Raw genomic sequence first — 19,208 nt, 5'->3', positions numbered from 1 at the left:
GGCGGCCCCGGCCGCCCGCGCGCGGCCCCGTGCCTCCTCGCAGGCGCTCTCCCGGACGGCCTGGCGGCGCTCGGCCAAGGCGGCCTCCTGCGTGCGAAGGGCCCGCAGGTCGTGCAGGGCGGCCAGGCAGCGCGCGTAGCGCTCCTCGGCGTCGGGCTCGGTCCGCGGCGGCTCGTCCGGCCGCTTCCCGCGCTGCAGCAGCAGCTCCCGCAGCCGGAACTGCTGGCGCGCCGTGGCCTGGCGCAGCCGCTCGCGCTCGGCCAGCAGCGCCCGGTACTCCTCCATCAGTTCCGCCCGCCGCCGCACCTCTGCCGCCGACCCCGCCTCGGGGCTCGCGGCCTCGGCCTCCCCTTCCTCCTCCTCTTCCACCTCCTCCGGTTCCTCCGGCTCCTCCATGGCGCCCCAAGACTCGGCGACGGCTTCCCCCGTCTCCATGGTAACGGCGGGCGGAGCAACGGCCGCGGGGGGGGAGCAACGGTAACGCCCCGCCGAGGGCTCTGATTGGTTGTAACGAAGGGAAACCGGCTCGGCGTCACTGCCCTCATTGGGGCGCGCTTTGTCGCCCCGCCCCGCCGCCCCGGCGGGATTGGAGAGGGCGGAGCAGGCCCCCCTGTTGCTCATTGGGCGGCCGCGGCGTGGCCCCGCCCCCGGGGCGCGCGACCATTGGTGGGGGCGGGGCGGCGCGTGCGCAATGTGGGGCGGGGCGGGGGAAGATGGCGGAGCTGGGGAAGAAGTACTGCGTGTACTGCCTGGCCGAGGTGAGCTCCCTGCGCTTCCGCTGCACCGAGTGCGCCGACATCGAGCTGTGCCCGGACTGCTTCTCGGCCGGCGCCGAGATCGGGCCGCACCGCCGATGGCACGGCTACCAGCTGGTGGACGGCGGCCGCTTCACGCTGTGGGGCGCCGAGGCCGAGGGCGGCTGGAGCAGTCGGGAGGAGCAGCTGCTGCTCGACGCCATCGAGCAGTACGGCTTCGGCAACTGGGTAAGGACGCGGCCGGGAGCCGCTCCCGCAGCGTCGCCCGGGAGGGGAGCGGGAGCGGCCGTCCAGCCTAAGCCGGCCTCTTCCTCGGGGGGTCAGGAGGGCACCGCTCCCGGTGTCGGGGGAGCGCCCCCTTTCTCTGGGGGAGATGTCGTCCTCCACGGGAGCGGGTGGTGGTTCCCCTGACTGACTTGCGCCTGTTGTCACCAGTCTGCACACGCATAGGGCAGGATCATCAGGTGCAGCCCCCCTGCTCTGGGCAGCTGTAACCCCAGCCAGTCTTTTTCACGTAACCCCAGCCAGTCTTTTTTTGTAGGTTTGTAAGGCAGGTGCCTGTGCTGAGTGTCAGGTCTGTGGTGTGTGGCACATGAAGACATTTTGTTTGGCCCTTGGGGTCGGCTGTAGGGGAGCTGCAAGGGGCCTGATCCTTCTTGCGGCAGCCTCGGCCCTTTCCCCACTGTCCAGCCTGAGATGCACGTGCACCACCCGGTTTGGGGCTCTGCAGATGGCTGCTTTCAGTCTCCCGGCTGCCTGCCAGCCAGGCTGGGTTCAGGGCCACCCACCGTGGAGCCAAGGCTGCTCACAGCAGGCGGTGGGGAGGCTGCGAGCAGCTGCACCCGGGTCTGCAGAGCTCCTGTCCAGCTCGGTGTCAGCAGCAGTGCGTGTGCGTCTCAGGACAGACAGCAGAGGAGGGACTGGGATTGCGCTGCTGTAAGAAGGATCGGACCCCTTGCGGCTCTCCTGCCGTCTGCTCCTGGCACGCCAACGTCTTACAAGTCCAGAAAGGGTTTGTGGCACGCTGCCCAAAAACGTTGCTGACCCCTGGCTTAGATTATAGGTTGTATGGGATACTTTGGATAGGGATGATTGTGCCTCAGGCAGAGGGTTGCACTAGATGAGCTCTGGAGGTCCCTTCCACCCCTACTCCATGATTGTGATTGATTCTACCCAAACCATCTACCAGTCTATTTAACCTCTTGGCAAAGTCCCCGGTCCTTGTCACCATGGTGTTGCAGACCCTGCTGCCCCCGCTGCTGCCTCCTTCCTGCCCTCCCCCACCCCTGCATCTTGCACCACAAGGGCTTATAGAAAGCTTGGCCATTTCCAGCACCAGAGCCTTTGTTGTCAGGTACTGACTTTGCCCCAGCTTCCAAAAGTCGGATGCTTCTTTCTGATGCCTCCAGCCTGCCTGTGCTGTCCATGCTGCTGCTTCGTTTGCATCTGTTCTCTTGACAGCTGCCAGGCTCATGTCTCTCTGCAGTTCATGTAGTGAGCTGCTTTCTGGCTGTGGTGGGCAGCAGATGTTGGTGTGATGCCCAAGTGAAGTGCTGTGTGTCCACCTTGGCTCAGGAGACTGAGCTTTGGCAGAGCCTAAGGTCTTTATGCTGAGGCAGAGGTGGGGGAGTGCTAGGTTTCTAGCTCATTCAGGTGGGAGGTAATCAGGCATGTTATCCTGGAGTCAGGCAGAAGACAGGGTAGTTGTGCCTGGGCTAGCCAAATCAGGGTTGTATGTAATTTAAAGACAGAGGAGAAGAAGGGAGAGTGGGTAGTGCTGAGAGAGGTAAAGGAGATGGCAGGAACAGCAAAGCCATAGGATTTAAAGATAATCCAGGTAATGGGATGAGACTCTGTAGTCCCTGCTTGACCATATTTAACATAATACAACCTGTGGATGATTTTTTGTTCTGCAGTTTTATGTTTGAGTCAGTTCTTAAAAAGCCAGTGTTTAAGAACAGTTATTTGGAGCTCAGCAAACAAGGTTCAAGTGTTTTGCTACAGGGTTTTGTGTATTTCTGAACGTGATGTCAGATGAAGGAAAACCAAGTGAATGGGAGATGATGTCCTGTTGTCTTTCTGAGTCTTCAAAAAACAAAGTAGCAGCTCCTGTGCAGGAAATGTTAACTCAAGATGTTAGCACTTGCAAAGTTGATGTCAACTGTTTCATTGTTGATCAGGGTTGTGGGGGAGGGGAGCGAGGGACATCTCTGCAGGACTGCAGTGCCAGAGCAACATCCTTCTGTGTAGTCTGATCTAGTTACATGCCATGCAGTGTTAGCTGATTTAAGATACAAGCACAGCACTGTGGCATCGAAAGCTCTTCCATTTAATTTAGATACCTAGTAATGGAAGTTTTATCATTGTTTGTTGATTTGTTCTTTTTTGTCAGCCAGTTGTTGCATTGGGTGTGTGTGTTGTCTAGCCTTGTCTTCTAATGTAAAGAAGAGGAGAAAACTGAACTAGGTAAGATAGAAATGGTGTGAGGACTTAATCATCCCGCACTACAACTCCCCTTGTACTTGTATAACATGAATACATTAGGTTTTTCAAGGAGCTTTGACAACAGGATCTGACTTTTTTAGACATTTGAGTTTAAAAATGTATCCTCTCCCAAAAACCCGAGGGGTGCTGCACATCTAATGTCCTCCATTCTTTCTTCCTTATTTTCTTTGTGTTGTGACCGCATTCTGAGTTTTTCTCCAGTGCGCTATTCTTGTCAGGTCATTTCTTGCCCTCTCAACATCCTGTTACCCTCTGATAACAAATTCTTTTCTTGTGTAGGTGCAATGTAGAAAAACGTCTCTTTCATTATGATACGTGAATTAAATTGTTACTACATAACAGAGCCAGAACCCCTTAAATACTTACTTTTTGAGTGTAGTTATTTACTTAAATAAAAATATTCTTGTGAAAGAATTTTAAGTACTGATTTCCCCTCTCCCTTCACCTGTGTCTTTTTATAAAAATGTATTTATAACCAATTGAGCAAAACCAAAATTACGTTTGGGGTTATTGGTTCCGAGTCTGCAGGGAGTACTACTTTTGGAGTAAAATGCCTGTTTATATTTTAATTCTCGACTTTGGTCTCTAAATGTTGACACAATAGCTCTTTGAATGATAGGTGAATTACCTGTCTGCATATGCTTATGAAAATTTTTGCTTACTTGTGTAGGAGGAAACTTAAAAAAAAATTATAGGAGTTTGGGTAGTCTTGCCATCTAAAGCTGGATGTTTGTGTGGATAATGCAGGTCTGGTCTGTGACGCTGGGCATAACTCAGAAATGATCAGACCATCAGTGATCTCTGACTTTGTTCTTTTTCTAGGAGGATATGGCTGCTCATGTTGGAGCATCTCGAACTCCCCAGGAAGTGATGGAACACTATGTAAGCATGTATATCCATGGTAACCTTGGAAAAGCCTGCATCCCTGACACCATCCCCAACAGAGTGACTGATCACACCTGCCCCAGCGGTGGCCCACTTTCTCCTAGCTTGACCACCCCTCTCCCACCTTTGGACATATCAGTGGCAGAGCAGCAGCAGCTGGGGTACATGCCACTTCGGGATGACTATGAGATTGAGTATGACCAAGATGCTGAGACTCTGATCAGTGGCCTTTCAGTGAACTATGATGATGATGATGTGGAAATAGAATTAAAAAGAGCTCATGTGGATATGTATGTAAGAAAGCTTAAGGAGAGACAACGGCGAAAAAATATTGCACGAGATTATAACTTGGTCCCTGCCTTTCTGGGGAAGGATAAAAAGGACAAGGAAAAGGCTCCAAAACGCAAGATCACAAAAGAAGAAAAGGAGTTGAGGCTAAAACTGAGGCCCCTGTATCAATTCATGTCCTGTAAGGAGTTTGAAGACTTCTTTGAGAACATGCACAAGGAGAGGATACTGCGAGCAAAGATTCGAGAGCTGCAGCGCTACCGTCGAAATGGGATCACCAAGATGGAGGAGTCAGCAGAGTATGAGGCAGCTAGACACAAACGGGAGAAAAGGAAGGAGAATAAAAACATTGCCAGTTCCAAGAGAGGAAAGGAAGACGGCAAAGATGGTGAATTTGCTGCAATTGAAAACCTGCCGGACTTTGAACTCTTGTCAGACAGAGAGAAGGTGCTCTGCAGCTCCTTGAATCTGAGTCCAGCACGTTATGTGACTGTGAAAACTATAATAATTAAAGACCATCTTCAAAAAAGACAAGGAATTCCTTCAAAAAGTCGCCTTCCCAGTAACCTAGATAAGGTACTAAAGAAAAGGATTTTAAACTTTCTAACAGAAAGTGGTTGGATATCCAGGGATGCCTCATAAAACCTGTCTGAACTGAACGCCCCCGTCCCCATGAACAAAAGGCTCACCGTGGGCTACAGGACTCCATTACTTTTTTTCGCTTTCCCCAGGATTGGATTTCTCCTGTAAAACGAGTATTTACAGCTCTCAGTCTAGAGGGACTCTTTGCAATGGATCATGGAAAATACTAACCTGTAACTCCTTGTGTGATCTTAAAGTCAATACTTTAAGAAGAAATATTTGCCCTTTAAATATGGACAGTAGATGAGTACATCAGATCTAATTGGTTTTGGTACACTGTTGAAATGGATCTTTTCGCATGGGTTTAGACCAAGCCTGGTGTAGCTGTTTACTCCTTATTGTTGGCCAAAAGGATTGTTGGTGCAGCACCCACTCTTCTTAGGGCGGGAGGGGGGACATCCCACCTAGTGGGAGCCTGTCTTCTTGTGTTGCACTCCCCTCAGAGTGCTGGCAGCAAAGTGACACTTGCAAAAATCTTATGCTCTGAAGCACAGAACATTTAAAGCTTGGAGTTTTGTGAATGTTGCTTTGCTTCCAGCACCTTCTTCCTCATTAACCAGGGTCTATATTGTAGCAAAGTGGTGTCAGGATGTGAAGAAAAAGCAGGGAAGTTAGATGACCCAAGAACGGGGATTGGGTAAGTACAAATGTGGTAGATAAGTTACCTCTGGTCACTTGTTTTGTTGATGAATAGCCTTCATGTTCCTCAGCAGACTAACTCCAGGGTTTCTCTTGGCATTGACTGTCAGCCACTGCAGTAGCAAAGTTGCAGGGTTACAAAGCAGCTATGCTATCCACTGTTCTGCAAATAGAAACCTCGGGATTTGAACTACTTGAGTGGATATGGCTGTCCGGAAAGGAGGTATTAGCAAGGAGAGTGGAGTGCACTGCTTCAGGACCTTGTCGACACCTGATCTCAATGAAGCTACTGTGAGCCTTGGGCAGGAGTTAAATAAGTGCTTTGCCGCCCAGGCAACTCCATGAGTAGAAAGAGTCCACTTTTACCTTTCTACCCTGCCTCTTCTTTGGATCCTAACTGGTCCAGAGAGATATTTTCCAAACTGAATCTTTTTCATGTAATTCTGTTGCAGACCATTGTGATCACAAACTGTGGAAGTATTTCATAGTGTGCAGCTAAAGCTGTCTCAAAACATGAAACTGTGACTGAGCTATTAGAGGCTTTACATTGCAATTGCTTTTGAACACTTAGCTTAAAATTCTCTGAAGATCTTCACTGTAGTTGGTAGCAGAATTCTGTATCCGAGCTGCTTTAATGTAATGTCACTGAATGTGACTTTACCAGCCTTGGGTTCTGTTGATGGCTTTTTTTTTTATATATATTTATTTATTTTTTTTAAGGGCTTCAGATTGAGCGAGGTGTTTGTAAGTCGCCCAGTTTTTCTCCCTAACTAGTAGATTATGTGTACTCAGTCAACAAAAGGTTATTCCCATTGGTCAAGTTCCAAGAGAGATCGGCAGCAGGATTTATACTCTTCAACTCTTATATGTTGGAGTTGCTTGAATACACCAGCAACTTGGTGACAGTTGGAGTTCCCTGAACTTTGCAGGGATATCATGTGCTGGTCATCTCTCTTACAGCTCCTTGTGGCTTTATTTCCTGGGTGGCCCTGAACAGTCGGCCAGTTTGCCTTTGGAAGGCAAGTGGTCTGAGAAGTGGTGTTTCATTGCACACACAGGTTTTCTAATCAGTCAAAATATCTTGTGGCATTTCATGCAGAGGTGTGTGAAGTAACCATCAGACTTCATAATACAGCACAGGTGTAATTCTGAGCATTGTTAGTTGTCAGGGTACAATATTACCAATACAGCATTACCTGGGTTTGAATATGGAAAGGGTACAAGTATAAAGTCAGCATTTCAAGAAAAATAATGGTGCCTTTGTCTTCTCAACCTGTGATAGGACATTCTTGCAGAAGAGCAAGGGCCTCAGCTGTGGAAGGCTGTGTTTGGCTTAACTGTAAAATGGCCTGTAAAATATTTAGGACAAAATCTTCTTTCTCACTCTTCCAGCAGCAGTTTGATTGACTGCAGCTTGCTTAGTAGCTTTCAGAAAAGCCTTCATCCCCTGGGCAAAGAATACGTGAGAAGATCAGTACCAGAAACCATACCAAGTTCCTATTCCCTATTCCTAGGGAAAAGGGAGGACACTTCAAGCACTCTCTATCCTGAAACACAGCACTGGAGTTACATGGTTAGTTCTTTCCCCCAGCCTGTTACCTGGGTGCCAAACCACCAATCTTGCATTAAGTATTCAGAACCCTCAGTATAAGTCCTTGAGTACTTCATGTAAGTTTTTAAATCTATATAATTTTTATACTTCCAAGGTGCTCTGGCACTAGTAGTGGGTTTAACTGAAGCAATACTCTAAAGCCCATCTGATGGATAACTTAAAGGAATCAGACTTCTAGGCACTGCTGCGAGTCATTTAAACATTGTATAAATCGACTCTTCTGCATTAACACTTTGTAGTTTCTTAATTCCTCAGCCCTTCCAAAAGACGTTTTCTTTGGTGCTAGACATAACTTATTGAACATCAGAATGAATGTAAAATAAAGTATTTTTAATGTATGAAATGATGGATATCAATATTTATTTTAACCTTGCAAGCAAATTTAAGGAGCAAGAGCATTTGCTTCAGTGAATCATCTAAAAAGGGCTTCCTTAGAAGCAGTGTCTCAGTGTCAGCTCTCCTTTGACTTGCACTAAGAGGAATACAGTTCTGTGTGGTCTCATGGAACTGGTCAGTTATTCCAAGTGTTCTTTGTATGACTGAGCTCCTCTCACTTTTTTAACATTGAGGCACAGTTACCCTAATCTCAGCAACTGATTGAAACTATGCTGCTTCTCCTGCTTGCAGGGGAAATGAAAATAATATGGCAAAAAGAGTTCCTACCCTGTATTTATCTGTACTACTTCTCATGTGCTATATTAACATCTTGATGTACATGTTGCTAACTTTATGATGAAGGCAACTGTTTTTACACACTTTAAATGTACTTGATTTGCCCACTGGAGACCTCCTTATTGAGTTTAAGTGAGTCTAGAAGGTGGTGCAGCCTGACCTGGTGTTGCAAGCAGAGGTGGTGATGCCTACTTAAACCATGCTCCTCTGATCAATCCAGTCCCAATGAAGCCTTACAAAAAATAGCAGCTTGTGCAATAACAAGGGAGCATTCACCTTCCTTCTGCAAGTGTGTACTAATTGATTTTTTTTTTTTTTTTTTTTTTTTTAACCCTTCTTGCTGCTGGAGGGCTTGTAACTGTAGTGTGCTGGAATAAAAAAAAACCTTTGCCACTTCTGCTGATGTCCAAGCAAAGTGCTGGAACTGTCATAGTGGGCCTGCATGAGTCACTGCTCATAAACTGCCTTGTGAATCAATACAAGCTAAGCACTCTGCCATTATCCTTTTGTGTGGCTGCTGCAGCAAATTTCTTTGTACTTGTAACTGGCTTTACTTTACCTTTTGGTTTACTGAAGTTCTTACAAGATGCTTTTTGCATGTGCCCCAGCTGCTTTTAAGCTATAAGTGTTTTAAAATACTGTGAAGGAAGATGCCTGATGAGCATACTTAGTTCATCAGATTTCCCTTTATTAAAAAAGGGAACATCAGCCTCCTTTAAATTTTATATACTGGTGCAACTGCCCCACATGCACCACTGCCTATGCTGCAATCATGTAGAAACTAATGAATGGTCATGGTGTGCGCACACAGCATTTTAACAGACATTTTCCCATTGTATACAGCTGATCTTTTACATTTAATAAAGTTTCTTTCAATTATTGATTTGAATAGTGATGTAGCCTGTGTTAAAGAGAGATGCTTGGATTCCTAGAAATGCAAGTGCTGTGAATTCTTTCTCTGGGGGAGGAAGGGCACAAGCCACTTGGGTGACATGATAAAGACAGTCAAGTTCCAGAGATTGTTCTGTATCAGATTTAGTTGCCTGTTTCTCTAAGGGAGAAGAAAGCAAGTGTAAGTTTTGTTCCCAAGGGGAATATCAATATGGAACTTGAAGCTTTGTTTTGCCACATGAGTTCTGTGTTGGCATGTTTAATAAAAGTATCAGAACTACTGTCAAATATAACTTCAGAACTGCTCCTGGTGGAAGTGTGCCAGATGTTAGCAAGTTCACCCTGCCTTTCTTTCCTGGGTGGGTCTCTTTCCCCCAGTAGCCCTCACCTGTTTTGTATTCTCAGACAGATGCCTCAATAAAACAACAGCTACTTTAGGGATGTACACAACTTTGTTACAAAGACTAGTAGCTTCAAAAAAAGCAAACTATAACTTTTTTCTCAACTAGGAACAACTTTGAGAGCTCCTTTTTTGTTAGGGTCATAATTAATGCTCTCCATCTCTTTGAGTGAATGTACACTTCAGCTACTGGCTCTCTATATAGTAAGGATAAGTCAATATACTTAGAAATGAAATAATATTGCCTTAGCTATTCTTCAAGTAGGGTAAGTTGGAAAGAGACATACAACATGCGTCTGCTGAGTAAGAAGGTGCCAATCTTCTCTTCTGTTACATGTAGCATCTTATTTCAGTGATAACTGTTCTGTTTGTCCCAAAGAGTCTATCCAAATCGCAGGAGTTGCCATGATTTTCTCTAGCTTCATATTTACACCTTTCCATTTGTATAAGGCAAACATGATTGTTCTTGCATCTACCTGAACCCAGTGGTGCCCAGTAAAATTTACCAGAGAGAAGTGAGTATCTAGGCTTGGTAAGAGCCCCAGCAATCCTATTTTGATGTTTGTGTTATTTCTTAGTACACATCTACCACTGTGTTCTTCCCATCCCAATTCAGGCCTCCTTATAGAATTCTCAAAGCCAAATGTGTACTTTCTCGGGAACTTGATACAGAGCTGTGAAAGTCATCTTAATATTTTTACTGTTAAAACTCTGACATGCTGTTATAAAATATGTCCTTTGTTTTGTTTTTACCAATGCTATATTCTCTGGAGTGGTAAACGTCTTCAACCAGAACAGACACCAGAACAAGTATATAACCACCTAATGATGATTTATTCACTGAACAGCTAGAAATGGCAGCATCTGTTGGCTAACAGAGCAGTAACATAAAGAAAGCAAGCTTTCTACCTTTCCTCTTCCAAAAATAAACATGTCTCAGTTTTATTTTTTAAATTGGATAGTTGAAAACCATATGAGTGACAATAAGGCAAGTGGGGAACACCTTTGCTATTGCAATTCAACTAGATGAGGGCCTGAAGTAAGTTGCAGTAGTGCCCATCATGAGCTGACCCACTCAGTTTAAGTTTTCCTCTGCCACTAGCACTTGAGCTAGGTATTTGCTCAACACTCTTTTGGTAATCCAGTAATAAACTACTAAATAAAAATTAGAGGCAACATCTTCGTACCTCAATCCAAGACCAAATATTGAAAATGGGGAAAAGGCTAAGAGCATTCAACCTTGTCCTAACTATTCCTGTTAGTGTCTAAAGGTTTTACCAGAGATGGAAACTGAAGAGGTTTTGGGCTTGAGGGGAGATCTTCTGTAGCAGTGGAGACCAGCCTTTTTGGCAAGTGCACCACTAATTATTCCCATGCCTTCCTCAAATGACACTCCAGTCCCTTCTCTAATCTGATGCTTTGCCTTCAGCTTCCTGTCCTGTGCTCTCTGTATCTGCCACTATACTACTGCCTTACAGACTACGCCCATCCTACAGGTTGGCTGCCCCATTCTACAGCATAATGGCTGCATTCTTATCAGCTGTTCAACAAGCTAACATTTTACAGGCGCACAAATAGCACAAGCAAGAACTAAATGAATATTCTGTTTATCAGATGCTGCTGATCCTGTTTCCAATCTGGCATAGTGAAGCTATTACATAAACTAGGGATGCCTAACTGCCAGGCTCCCAATCTGTGCCACTGCCCCATTGTTTTTCTGGCACTGCTGCTAGGAACTCCAGGCTCCTCTTTCCTCCTCCAGCTTTTGCTGCCTTCTGGTCCTGGGGGGACCTAAGGCCCCCACATAGGATTTCAGACATTAGGGCTGGAAGGGACCTCAGAAGATCATTGAGTCCAGCCTCCAAATGGGAAGCACTATATGCCTCAGGAGAGGTCCACATGACACCGCATACAATCCATATATTGTATGGTGGGGGTGAGGAGAAGGGAGCCCCAGCCACTCAGAAGTTGGCAGACCTTAAACCAGAGGTGGGCAAAATCCAGCCTGGATCTGGCCCACAGGGCCCCTAAAAAATTTAGAATATTAATATTTATCTACCCCGGCTGCCTATCATGCAGCCCTCGATGGCTTGCCAAAACTCAGTAAGGGGCCCTCTGCCCAAAATAATTGCCTGCCCCTGCCTTAAACAAATAACAGAAGTTAACCAGCCCTGTATGGTTTTTGCTAGAAACTTAGTGTTATGGGACAGCAAATTTTACTAAGGAATGTAAATGGAGCAGGTCTTTTGTTTGTTTGATCCAGTTACTTTTTAACAACAGTGATTAGTACAGATAATGCATTCATATTATTTAAAAAAAAAGGAACAGGTGCCAAACTTGCTTTTAAATACTGAATCTTTGTCAGTTTGCAATTGTGACCTTCCAAGTAGTTGCAAATAAAACAGCACAACAAATTGACTGTGATCTTTAAAATTACAAGAACAGCATAAGATTGTTTAAACCAATTTATATTGTATTAAATCAAAAATCCAGAGTCTGGATAAATTATTTTTAGTTGCTTCAATGCCATACAAATATTAATGGTTCTCTTGAGTAGAGTTTAATTCCTACAGAATATGAAGAGGTGCATAAAAGGCCACAAAGGGAGTCCGGTATCCACTGCATTTTATTTACCATCTTCTAAATAGATGAGATTTCTCAAAAGGTTGCACTGTCTGCTGTTAAGAGAAACCAACCCACTCGTGGAATATGAGACAATACAGAGAAATAGTTCCTGACCAGCAGAGACAGTAGTAGATGAACATCGCTGACTCATGGAAGTTGATGGACACTTGCAGAGAGCTGGCGCCCACTTCAATATTAGGAAATACAATACAAAAGAAGATGCAGAGAGTCTGAAGGCTGCTTTCACTATAAATAGTGCTCTGGCTCTTTCTGTGGATACATTCTGTTTGTCATTAACACACTTTCAGTGGCTACAATTATAACAGATAAAATATATCCAAAATGCAAGGTGACATAATGGTTCTTGTAGGCTCTCTCCTGAAGTATGAAATGCAATCTAAAATGTTCTTGGTAGGCCCTTCAAATTATTTGTAGTCCATTAAGTGACTTAATATATAACATTTACTTTGTTTTTCACTGTAGCAACTCAATTGGCCAATTGTAAGCCTTCCACAAAGTACAGGGATGAGAAGATGCAGAGGAAGAAAACTATCCATCTATTTAATAGTTGTATGGCATTTTTAAATGTCTACCAATTAAACAGCTAAGGTCCCTTTACAACACCTACCAAGGCAGGCCTCAGGGTGCGCCCATGCAGCTTATAGCCAACCTTTGATACTAATGCAATGGTGCCAGGCTCCTTTCCTTCCACAGGAGCATGGAACAATGCTTCATGCTCATAGGGATCAAACTTGGCTCCAACAGGATTCAGTTTCAGCAGGCCATGCTTTTTGAACACCTTCTGAATCTGTGCTTCTGTCATGACAAGACCTTCATACAGGCTCTTCAGGTGAGGGTTTTCATCTCTGAGTTCCTCTTTTGGAACACTTTCAGTTGCTTTTCCCAAAATGTCAGCAACCTCTAGTAAGTCCTTGCAGAATCCCTGAATCCCTAGAAAGAGGTGAAGAAAATCAAATTAATTCTTAAAAGGGACTCGGTCCACTTTAAAGGACACATCTTTTTGAAAGCCTGTTGTAACAGTTGTGGAGAAAGTTTTAGTTTGTGCAGCTTTTTCAGACCACCATGGGGAAGAGATTTGTAACAGGAAAGTAGCTATAACAAGAGTATAACATCAACTTGAAGGTGGCCAAATTTATTTATGCTCTTAATGCACCTGTCCAACCTCTTCTGGTTGTAGTCCAAACATCATGTTAGCTTGTTCGAGAAGACATAATCATTCCTGCAAACTCCTTCAAGTCTGAGGATTTTGTCACCCACTTCCTGTAATCTCTTGATACCATGCCACACTGCTAACTACTGTTTTCTTTTCCTCAAGCTGTTGTTAGAATTTGTGTGAACCCTAGATGCTATTGTAATAAAAAGAGTCCTAGTCTAGGAACAGAGACATACTGGGTTGAGAGCCATACTAGGTACATGGTTGTGAAAAGTGAATTTCTAATCAAAGTGCTCAGTGTTCATTACCATTTTACAAGTATCCTGAATGCTCTTAAACTTAGGCTTGCTTTTTCACAGTCTAAACAAGTGACCCTATTTTCAGACTAACTGTAAAGTTAATGATTTAAGATGTGGCAACATTGTCTTTTTCACTCTCTCAGCCCTAAGCTAGGAAACGAAATGAAATTATTATGCACTGACACCATACCGTGCTCTCTTTTGCTACTGCAGTATTTACAAATAATACCACTTCTGTTTTGTACACAGTTTTCAGAAGCTAAGCACTACTAATATACAGTTTGACCAGAATGGTCACACAAACTACCAGACATCTAAAAAAGTGGCCTAATTCTTAAAAATATTAAGTGCCTCTAGCACTCCTCAATGTCAATGATAGCCTTATGCGACCAGCACCATGAAAAAAATTCAGCATTGACTGGATTGTCCAGAATTGACATTAGAGCACTGTATGGTGTTAGCACATAATTTTTTCATTTTTCCCCTAGTTTAGGGTTGAAACAATGAAAGAGCCAGTGTTGTCACATTTTAAAACCTCAGGCATACATAGTTGGGGGAAAAAAAATCAAAAAAAAAAAAATCAGGCCCTCAAATTTAAAGTGTTTCAAATTTTTTTAAAAAGTCTTAAAATTCGGGAGGAAAGCACATTTCAGATACTTGTGGTTTCCTGCTTTTTTCAGTCAAGTGTGAGGTGACATGGAGGAGAGGGGCAAAGTTCAGGGTACAAGCTACACCAACTTTCCCAGTTCCATACAGATAACCCATTATAAATCCAGCAAGTACAGATACAATTTGGAAGATATTTTACATATATGCAGGTGTCTGGTAAGCATTACGCAGTCTTGTGTGGCTGGAAGTCTTTGGAAAACCTCAGACAGAAAGCAGTCCCTAATGTTTCATGAAATTCCTCACGTGCATAACAATGCAATGTCTTTAACACAGCTGAATACAAATCTCACACCCATTCACAGTCCTCCAACACGGAAGGCACAATTGGTCCAAGATGGACTAATCCTTAAGGGCACCCTGCACACAAGCTTTGGCTTTAATATTAGCATCACTGCGTTTTCACAATACAGGAGCACAGCTAGGAAGTCTCCACCTACCATACAACTTGGCCTCTTCTACCAGTTTCTGGCTTCTTTGCCTTAAGTTTTCAGTGTCTGCCAGAGCTCTCTTATATTTATCCTGAGGAAGAAATAAAACACATTGCAAAAGGGATTCTCATACAGTCTCCGTGTTGCTTGCCATTAATTTAATGGACTTCCATTCTAGTAATTTTAACCCCCAACAGCAATTTAACAAAGTAATGCTTACTAACAATAGGTTTCAGAGTCAGATTCAAAACTAATTTATCATCAAATGAGGCTATGAAGGCTAATCCTCACAAGGATTAGGCAAGTATTGGCCTCATTTAGAGGTGAAAAACAGGGAGGGAGGATTAAGCAATTTACTTAAGTGTCCAGAGTGAGAAAGTGATTCAAGAGACTTTCCAGGCAAGAATTCATTTGAAGGTTTGTGTGCTCTCCAGGGATGTAAAGCATGGGAATGTCAAATGTGCTGTCTCCCCTAATCCCCTTGTGCTTCTAGCAGGACTTTATATATCAAATTCCCTGCACTGTCTTTTTGCATCACTAGCAAATCAAAATAGTAAAAGGCCAAGAATTCCATTCATCCAAGACACAGGTAAAGATAATGGAAAATAAGACAAAGGATTGCATTCCCAGGCCTCAGGTTTCTGAAAACAAAAATGCTTCACCACCATATTTTATTGAGATACTTATAGTGGATTTATCCTCAAGATACATACTGAAGAGTTTTATCCCATTTTTATAGTTAGGAAACTGTGGCAGAGAAAAAAAAAAAAGCAACTTCTCCATGGTCACCTAAAAACCAGATTTTTACCCTAAGAGCCAGCTTTTCTTTTTACCCACCAGACCATCCCTCTTCTTCACACCCTTCAGTACCCTCCAATTTTACTGAGGTTATGTAAATTGCTGGGTTTAACTCCAGAGTTTAATCTTGTTAAACCTATTAGCAGTTTGTTCCCAGCAAGATAACCAAGTTCTGCAAATGGACTAAAGATCAGATCCAATAAAGTACTTAGGTGGTGCAGCCCCAACCCTTCAGACACGCAAATGCCTAGCTCCTGGAGCAGAATTTAGAAGCCTGCCTTAGGCACTGAAACGCCTTCTGAACTACACTTTCAAAATAGCCAATGCACTGAGCAGCAAGATGGCTTATATAGCCAGTAGAGTTTACAATATCAGGGACAGACTTGCACACTATTTCACCCACCTCTGGAGCTTTGGTACCTTACTCAATATTGGCAACGTGCCTCTGTCCACAACTGTAGGCCTTTCTTCTCCAAAGTTATCTTAAACCTAAGAGCCAGGGGCAACAGCCTCTTTCATTCAAAGGAGTGAGCAGAGATCACTTTTAAATATGGCTACCAGAAAAGGAGCAGACACAGTATACAACAGCTAAACACAGTACAGTACAGTCGCATCATACGCGTATTTAACTTGCACAAATTCAGCTATACGCGCTCAGCTGCTGGGACTGGCCACCGGGTGCTGTCTGGGGCATGGCACGTAGTGCGGTGCTGCGTGGTACTGCCTGCACGCGCTGGCATGGCTGAAGGGCTCATGCTCAGCTGACTGCCCTGGCAGGACAAGGCAGCAGAGGATGCGGGGCAAGGAGTACGTGCACAAGGCAAAGCTGTTGCACTGCACGCACGGGCTGGTTGGCGCCAAAGCCCAGCGATTTCAACTATACACGCTAACTTCAGAACATAACCCCCGCGTAAGATGTGACTGTACTGTAGTCACCCAGGAAGCAGGATATCTTGGTTCAGTTTCCTCCTTAGCCCAATAGGTACAAGCCCATATCTCCCACATTATGAGAGTAGCCTAACTACTCTAAACCCTTCCTGCTCAATCTGAGCCGTTCCGTGACAAAGAACACAACACGTTTGGGGCCACAGAAGAAGCATGACTCCAGCGTAGTGGTTGGGCACTCACCAGAGGGTCTTGAGTTGTGGGTTTCAAGCCAAGTTTCCCATTTCCCAGAGAAATGTTGTCATTAGTGGGCTGTTATACAAAAGCTGGACACCCGTCCTCCATGGCCTTTCAAAGAAGGCTGCAGCTGCTACTTTATTTTGTAGGGAGCCCAATTCTGTCAATGTTAGGGCATTATTAGAACATGCCTATCGGGTCACAACTTTCAGGGAGCTTAGCTGGGGGGCAGACCTAGTGACTGGATCTCAGTCAAGCTCCAGTTGACATACATACCCAGTTCCTGAGCCTGGGAGAGAATGCACAGAGCAAAAAACACTAGGTGTCTCTGGGATTCAGGGAGCATGAAGCATGGGTGTGTTTTGGATCATAATTTGATATTTAGGTGCTTTAATTCCCTCCAGATCCTTGTTTGGGCCTAGCCCAAAACTGAAAGGAATAACTCCAACGATAAATCCAGCCTGCAATTCATTAGTCAGACAATTATTATAAGTTTACCAAGCTTCTGCACAGCCCACATGGTTCTTAAACAATATTTTTTACAAGTGTTCCCTCAGGCACCACCAAACGTTACTAGGAATAACGCCCACAAATTGTTAGGAGAGACAGTTTAGGCTAGACATCAGGAGACATTACTTTATAGTTACGGCTGCCAGACTCTGGAATGGACTCCCAAGGGAGGTGGTGCTCTCTCCCTACCTTGGGGGTCTTTAAGAGGAGGCTGGACAGATATTTGACCAGGGTGTTATGACCCAGTTCTTGCCCAGGGCAGGGGGTCGGACCTGATGATCTGTTTAGGTCCCTTCCGACCCTAAGCACTATGCAACTCTGAAATGCATGCACACCAAAAGCCCCTTACTGTCATGTCTTTTAGTTGCTCTTCCAATTTGACTTTATCTTCTACTAGTGTCTTCTCAGCAGGGGTGGGTTCAGTCTTCTGTGCATTTTGGTTCTGACTCTGGTCCTCTTCTAAGTTTTGGCCAGTACTTTTCTGTTGTGTGGCTGTACAAAGGAACCGTGAAGTCCTAAAATAAACATTCAAAATTATATTAATCTTGGAAGACAGAGTCGTGGTTATTGGACATCATGAACCCTTGATTTGCTACTTGCCAATAAGAGAAACCCCCACTCTAAAGCAATAACGAATTATACATGTATCCGAGGCTCCGCTCTGCCTGCAGCCTTATGCACATGCCTTATTTACTAATAGTACCACATTTCAAATGCTGGCAGGACTAAGTCTTAAGCAGTAGTTTGTAGCTGAAGGCATCTCTGCATACACTGTAAAACAGGGTAGCGCCCACAGCAGTCTCTGCAGTCTTCCAGCCCCTAAAGCAGAAGACGCATACAAGTCAATCTAGTCCCTTTGTCCTCCAGTTCTTCCAAACAATCCACATCTGGGAAGCACGAGCAAATCTTGCAATTGTGTCCCAGCCATGAAGTTGCCAGCACCCTGGACCCCAGCTGACTTCCTGCTCCTCGGGCAGGGGGCTGGAACTGATGATCTCATGAGGTCCCTTCCAGCCCTAATATCTATGAAATCTATGAAACTTTTGGAAGAAAATCAAGAAGCAGTTAATTCCCAGCCAGAAATCCTCACACATTTTTGTTTGATTTTTATTTTTGATTTAAAAAAACCTATTTCCAAACGTGTTAAAATTGAGTAAGAAAGACCTGGACCAAAACCCTCGAGACTTCAGCTTCGTCGTTTCTAGTAGGCAACCTGGAAACTGGACAGCAGCCACCCCAGCCTCGAAATTCCTGTGATCAGACCTGAAAATGCCTGAAAGGGATTGGGGAACATCCCATGTGGCCTGAAGGATAAACCAGGCCCGCCTTCCTGCGAGATGAGATTAGGAAACCGACCATGACAACGCAACAGTCTGCAACACTCAAGCTCTATTTTCTTCCTGGAGATGTGGAGTAACTGCCGGCCGGTGGCAGGGGCCGGACAGGAGCAGCAATGGACTCGCCTCGAAACCCTCGTGACGAGACCCGGCCCCGCGAGAGCCCCGACAGCAGGCTCCTGGATTCAGGGACCCCGAGATGGAGGCAATCTCGGAGGCCCAAAGTGGCCAGATCATCTTCCCCGCCCCCGCTGGGCCCAGCCGCGCCAGAGCAGCCCGGGCGCAGGAGACCCACTCGGGCGCGGACAGCCCAGCCCGGCCGCCTTCCTCTACCCCACTCCCGGCCCGCGGCACCGCGCGGATCCCGATCCCGATCCCGATCCCGATCCGGCTCATACCGCAGCGCGGCGCGTACCAGCGGGTACCGCAAAGACATCAGCCGCACGCCCCGTGCCGCCATGTCTCCTTCGCGCGCCTGCGCCAGGTCACGGCCTCGCCACGGGCCAATCAGCGGACGCCGCTTCTCTGGGGGGCGGGCGAGGCGAAGAGTGGCAGGAGCCGAGGGGCGGGGGCCGCTGCTCCGCACCGCGTGAGGAGGCGGGGCGCTGGAGGGCGGACGATGACGTGTGCGACCTGTCCCGCCGCACAGCCGCAGGTGCGCGCGCAAGAAATGCTGCGGGCGGGGGGAGAGGGGTCAGGCTACCGACTGTATTTTCCCACGTACCACACGCACCTCCCTTCCCAATTGTGGTGCGGCTTTCAGTGAGGAAACCGTGTTCGGAGTGGAAAAGGAGCCGACCAGCGCTGAGCCTGCACCACAGCATAGGCCTGGTGCAGCTCGTGAGGTGCTGGTGGAAACAACACCAGATTTACAGGAGCTCGTGTGAAGAGCAACTTAGAGCTGTCCAGCAGGCCGAATGGGTTGTGCCCTGTCTGTCTGTGGGCTGGATCCAGCTG

At 45.9% G+C, this 19,208-nt stretch overlaps 3 protein-coding genes across 3 annotated transcripts in view; 1 reads left to right on the top strand and 2 right to left on the bottom strand.

Annotated features, from left to right (window-relative positions):
• The window catches only part of CCDC96 (coiled-coil domain containing 96), a 2,571-nt gene extending 2,136 nt beyond the window's left edge, over nucleotides 1-435 (bottom strand). The window contains exon 1 of the mRNA XM_019552567.1: nucleotides 34-435. Coding sequence (XP_019408112.1) covers nucleotides 34-435 — 402 coding nt within the window. The remainder of the gene's footprint in view (nucleotides 1-33) is intronic.
• Nucleotides 436-707: 272 nt separating this feature from the next.
• Nucleotides 708-10,866, top strand: TADA2B (transcriptional adaptor 2B). The gene is made up of 2 exons (XM_019553349.1): nucleotides 708-983; nucleotides 4,083-10,866. The coding sequence occupies exons 1-2, from the start codon at nucleotides 714-716 to the stop codon at nucleotides 5,073-5,075; spliced, it is 1,263 nt and encodes a 420-aa protein (XP_019408894.1). The 5' UTR covers nucleotides 708-713; the 3' UTR covers nucleotides 5,076-10,866.
• An 870-nt stretch (nucleotides 10,867-11,736) lies between these two features.
• Nucleotides 11,737-18,743, bottom strand: GRPEL1 (GrpE like 1, mitochondrial). Its single transcript, XM_019553370.1, has 4 exons — nucleotides 18,650-18,743; nucleotides 17,264-17,429; nucleotides 14,494-14,575; nucleotides 11,737-12,865 (listed from the first exon to the last, which is right to left on the bottom strand). The coding sequence occupies exons 1-4, from the start codon at nucleotides 18,709-18,711 to the stop codon at nucleotides 12,519-12,521; spliced, it is 657 nt and encodes a 218-aa protein (XP_019408915.1). The 5' UTR covers nucleotides 18,712-18,743; the 3' UTR covers nucleotides 11,737-12,518.
• Between the last annotated feature and the right edge of the window lie 465 nt (nucleotides 18,744-19,208).

This window comes from Crocodylus porosus, unplaced genomic scaffold (assembly GCF_001723895.1).
Source record: "Crocodylus porosus isolate Cpor-Errol unplaced genomic scaffold, CroPor_comp1, whole genome shotgun sequence".
Taxonomy (NCBI): Eukaryota; Metazoa; Chordata; order Crocodylia; family Crocodylidae; genus Crocodylus; species Crocodylus porosus.
Note: the sequence above shows the minus strand (reverse complement) of the source record. Positions and strands in the feature narration are given on the sequence as shown.

Excerpts from the sequence above, each read along its gene's own strand:
- GRPEL1 (XM_019553370.1), bottom strand. The coding sequence starts at position 18,711 with ATGGCGGCACGGGGCGTGCGGCTGATGTCTTTGCGGTACCCGCTGGTA. Across the intron at positions 17,430-18,649 it reads CTGGTACGCGCCGCGCTGCG|GACTTCACGGTTCCTTTGTA; the intron begins GTATGAGCCGGA and ends TGTTTATTTTAG. Across the intron at positions 14,576-17,263 it reads AGCAACTAAAAGACATGACA|GATAAATATAAGAGAGCTCT; the intron begins GTAAGGGGCTTT and ends TTTCTTCCTCAG.
- TADA2B (XM_019553349.1), top strand. The coding sequence starts at position 714 with ATGGCGGAGCTGGGGAAGAAGTACTGCGTGTACTGCCTGGCCGAGGTG. Across the intron at positions 984-4,082 it reads AGTACGGCTTCGGCAACTGG|GAGGATATGGCTGCTCATGT; the intron begins GTAAGGACGCGG and ends TTCTTTTTCTAG.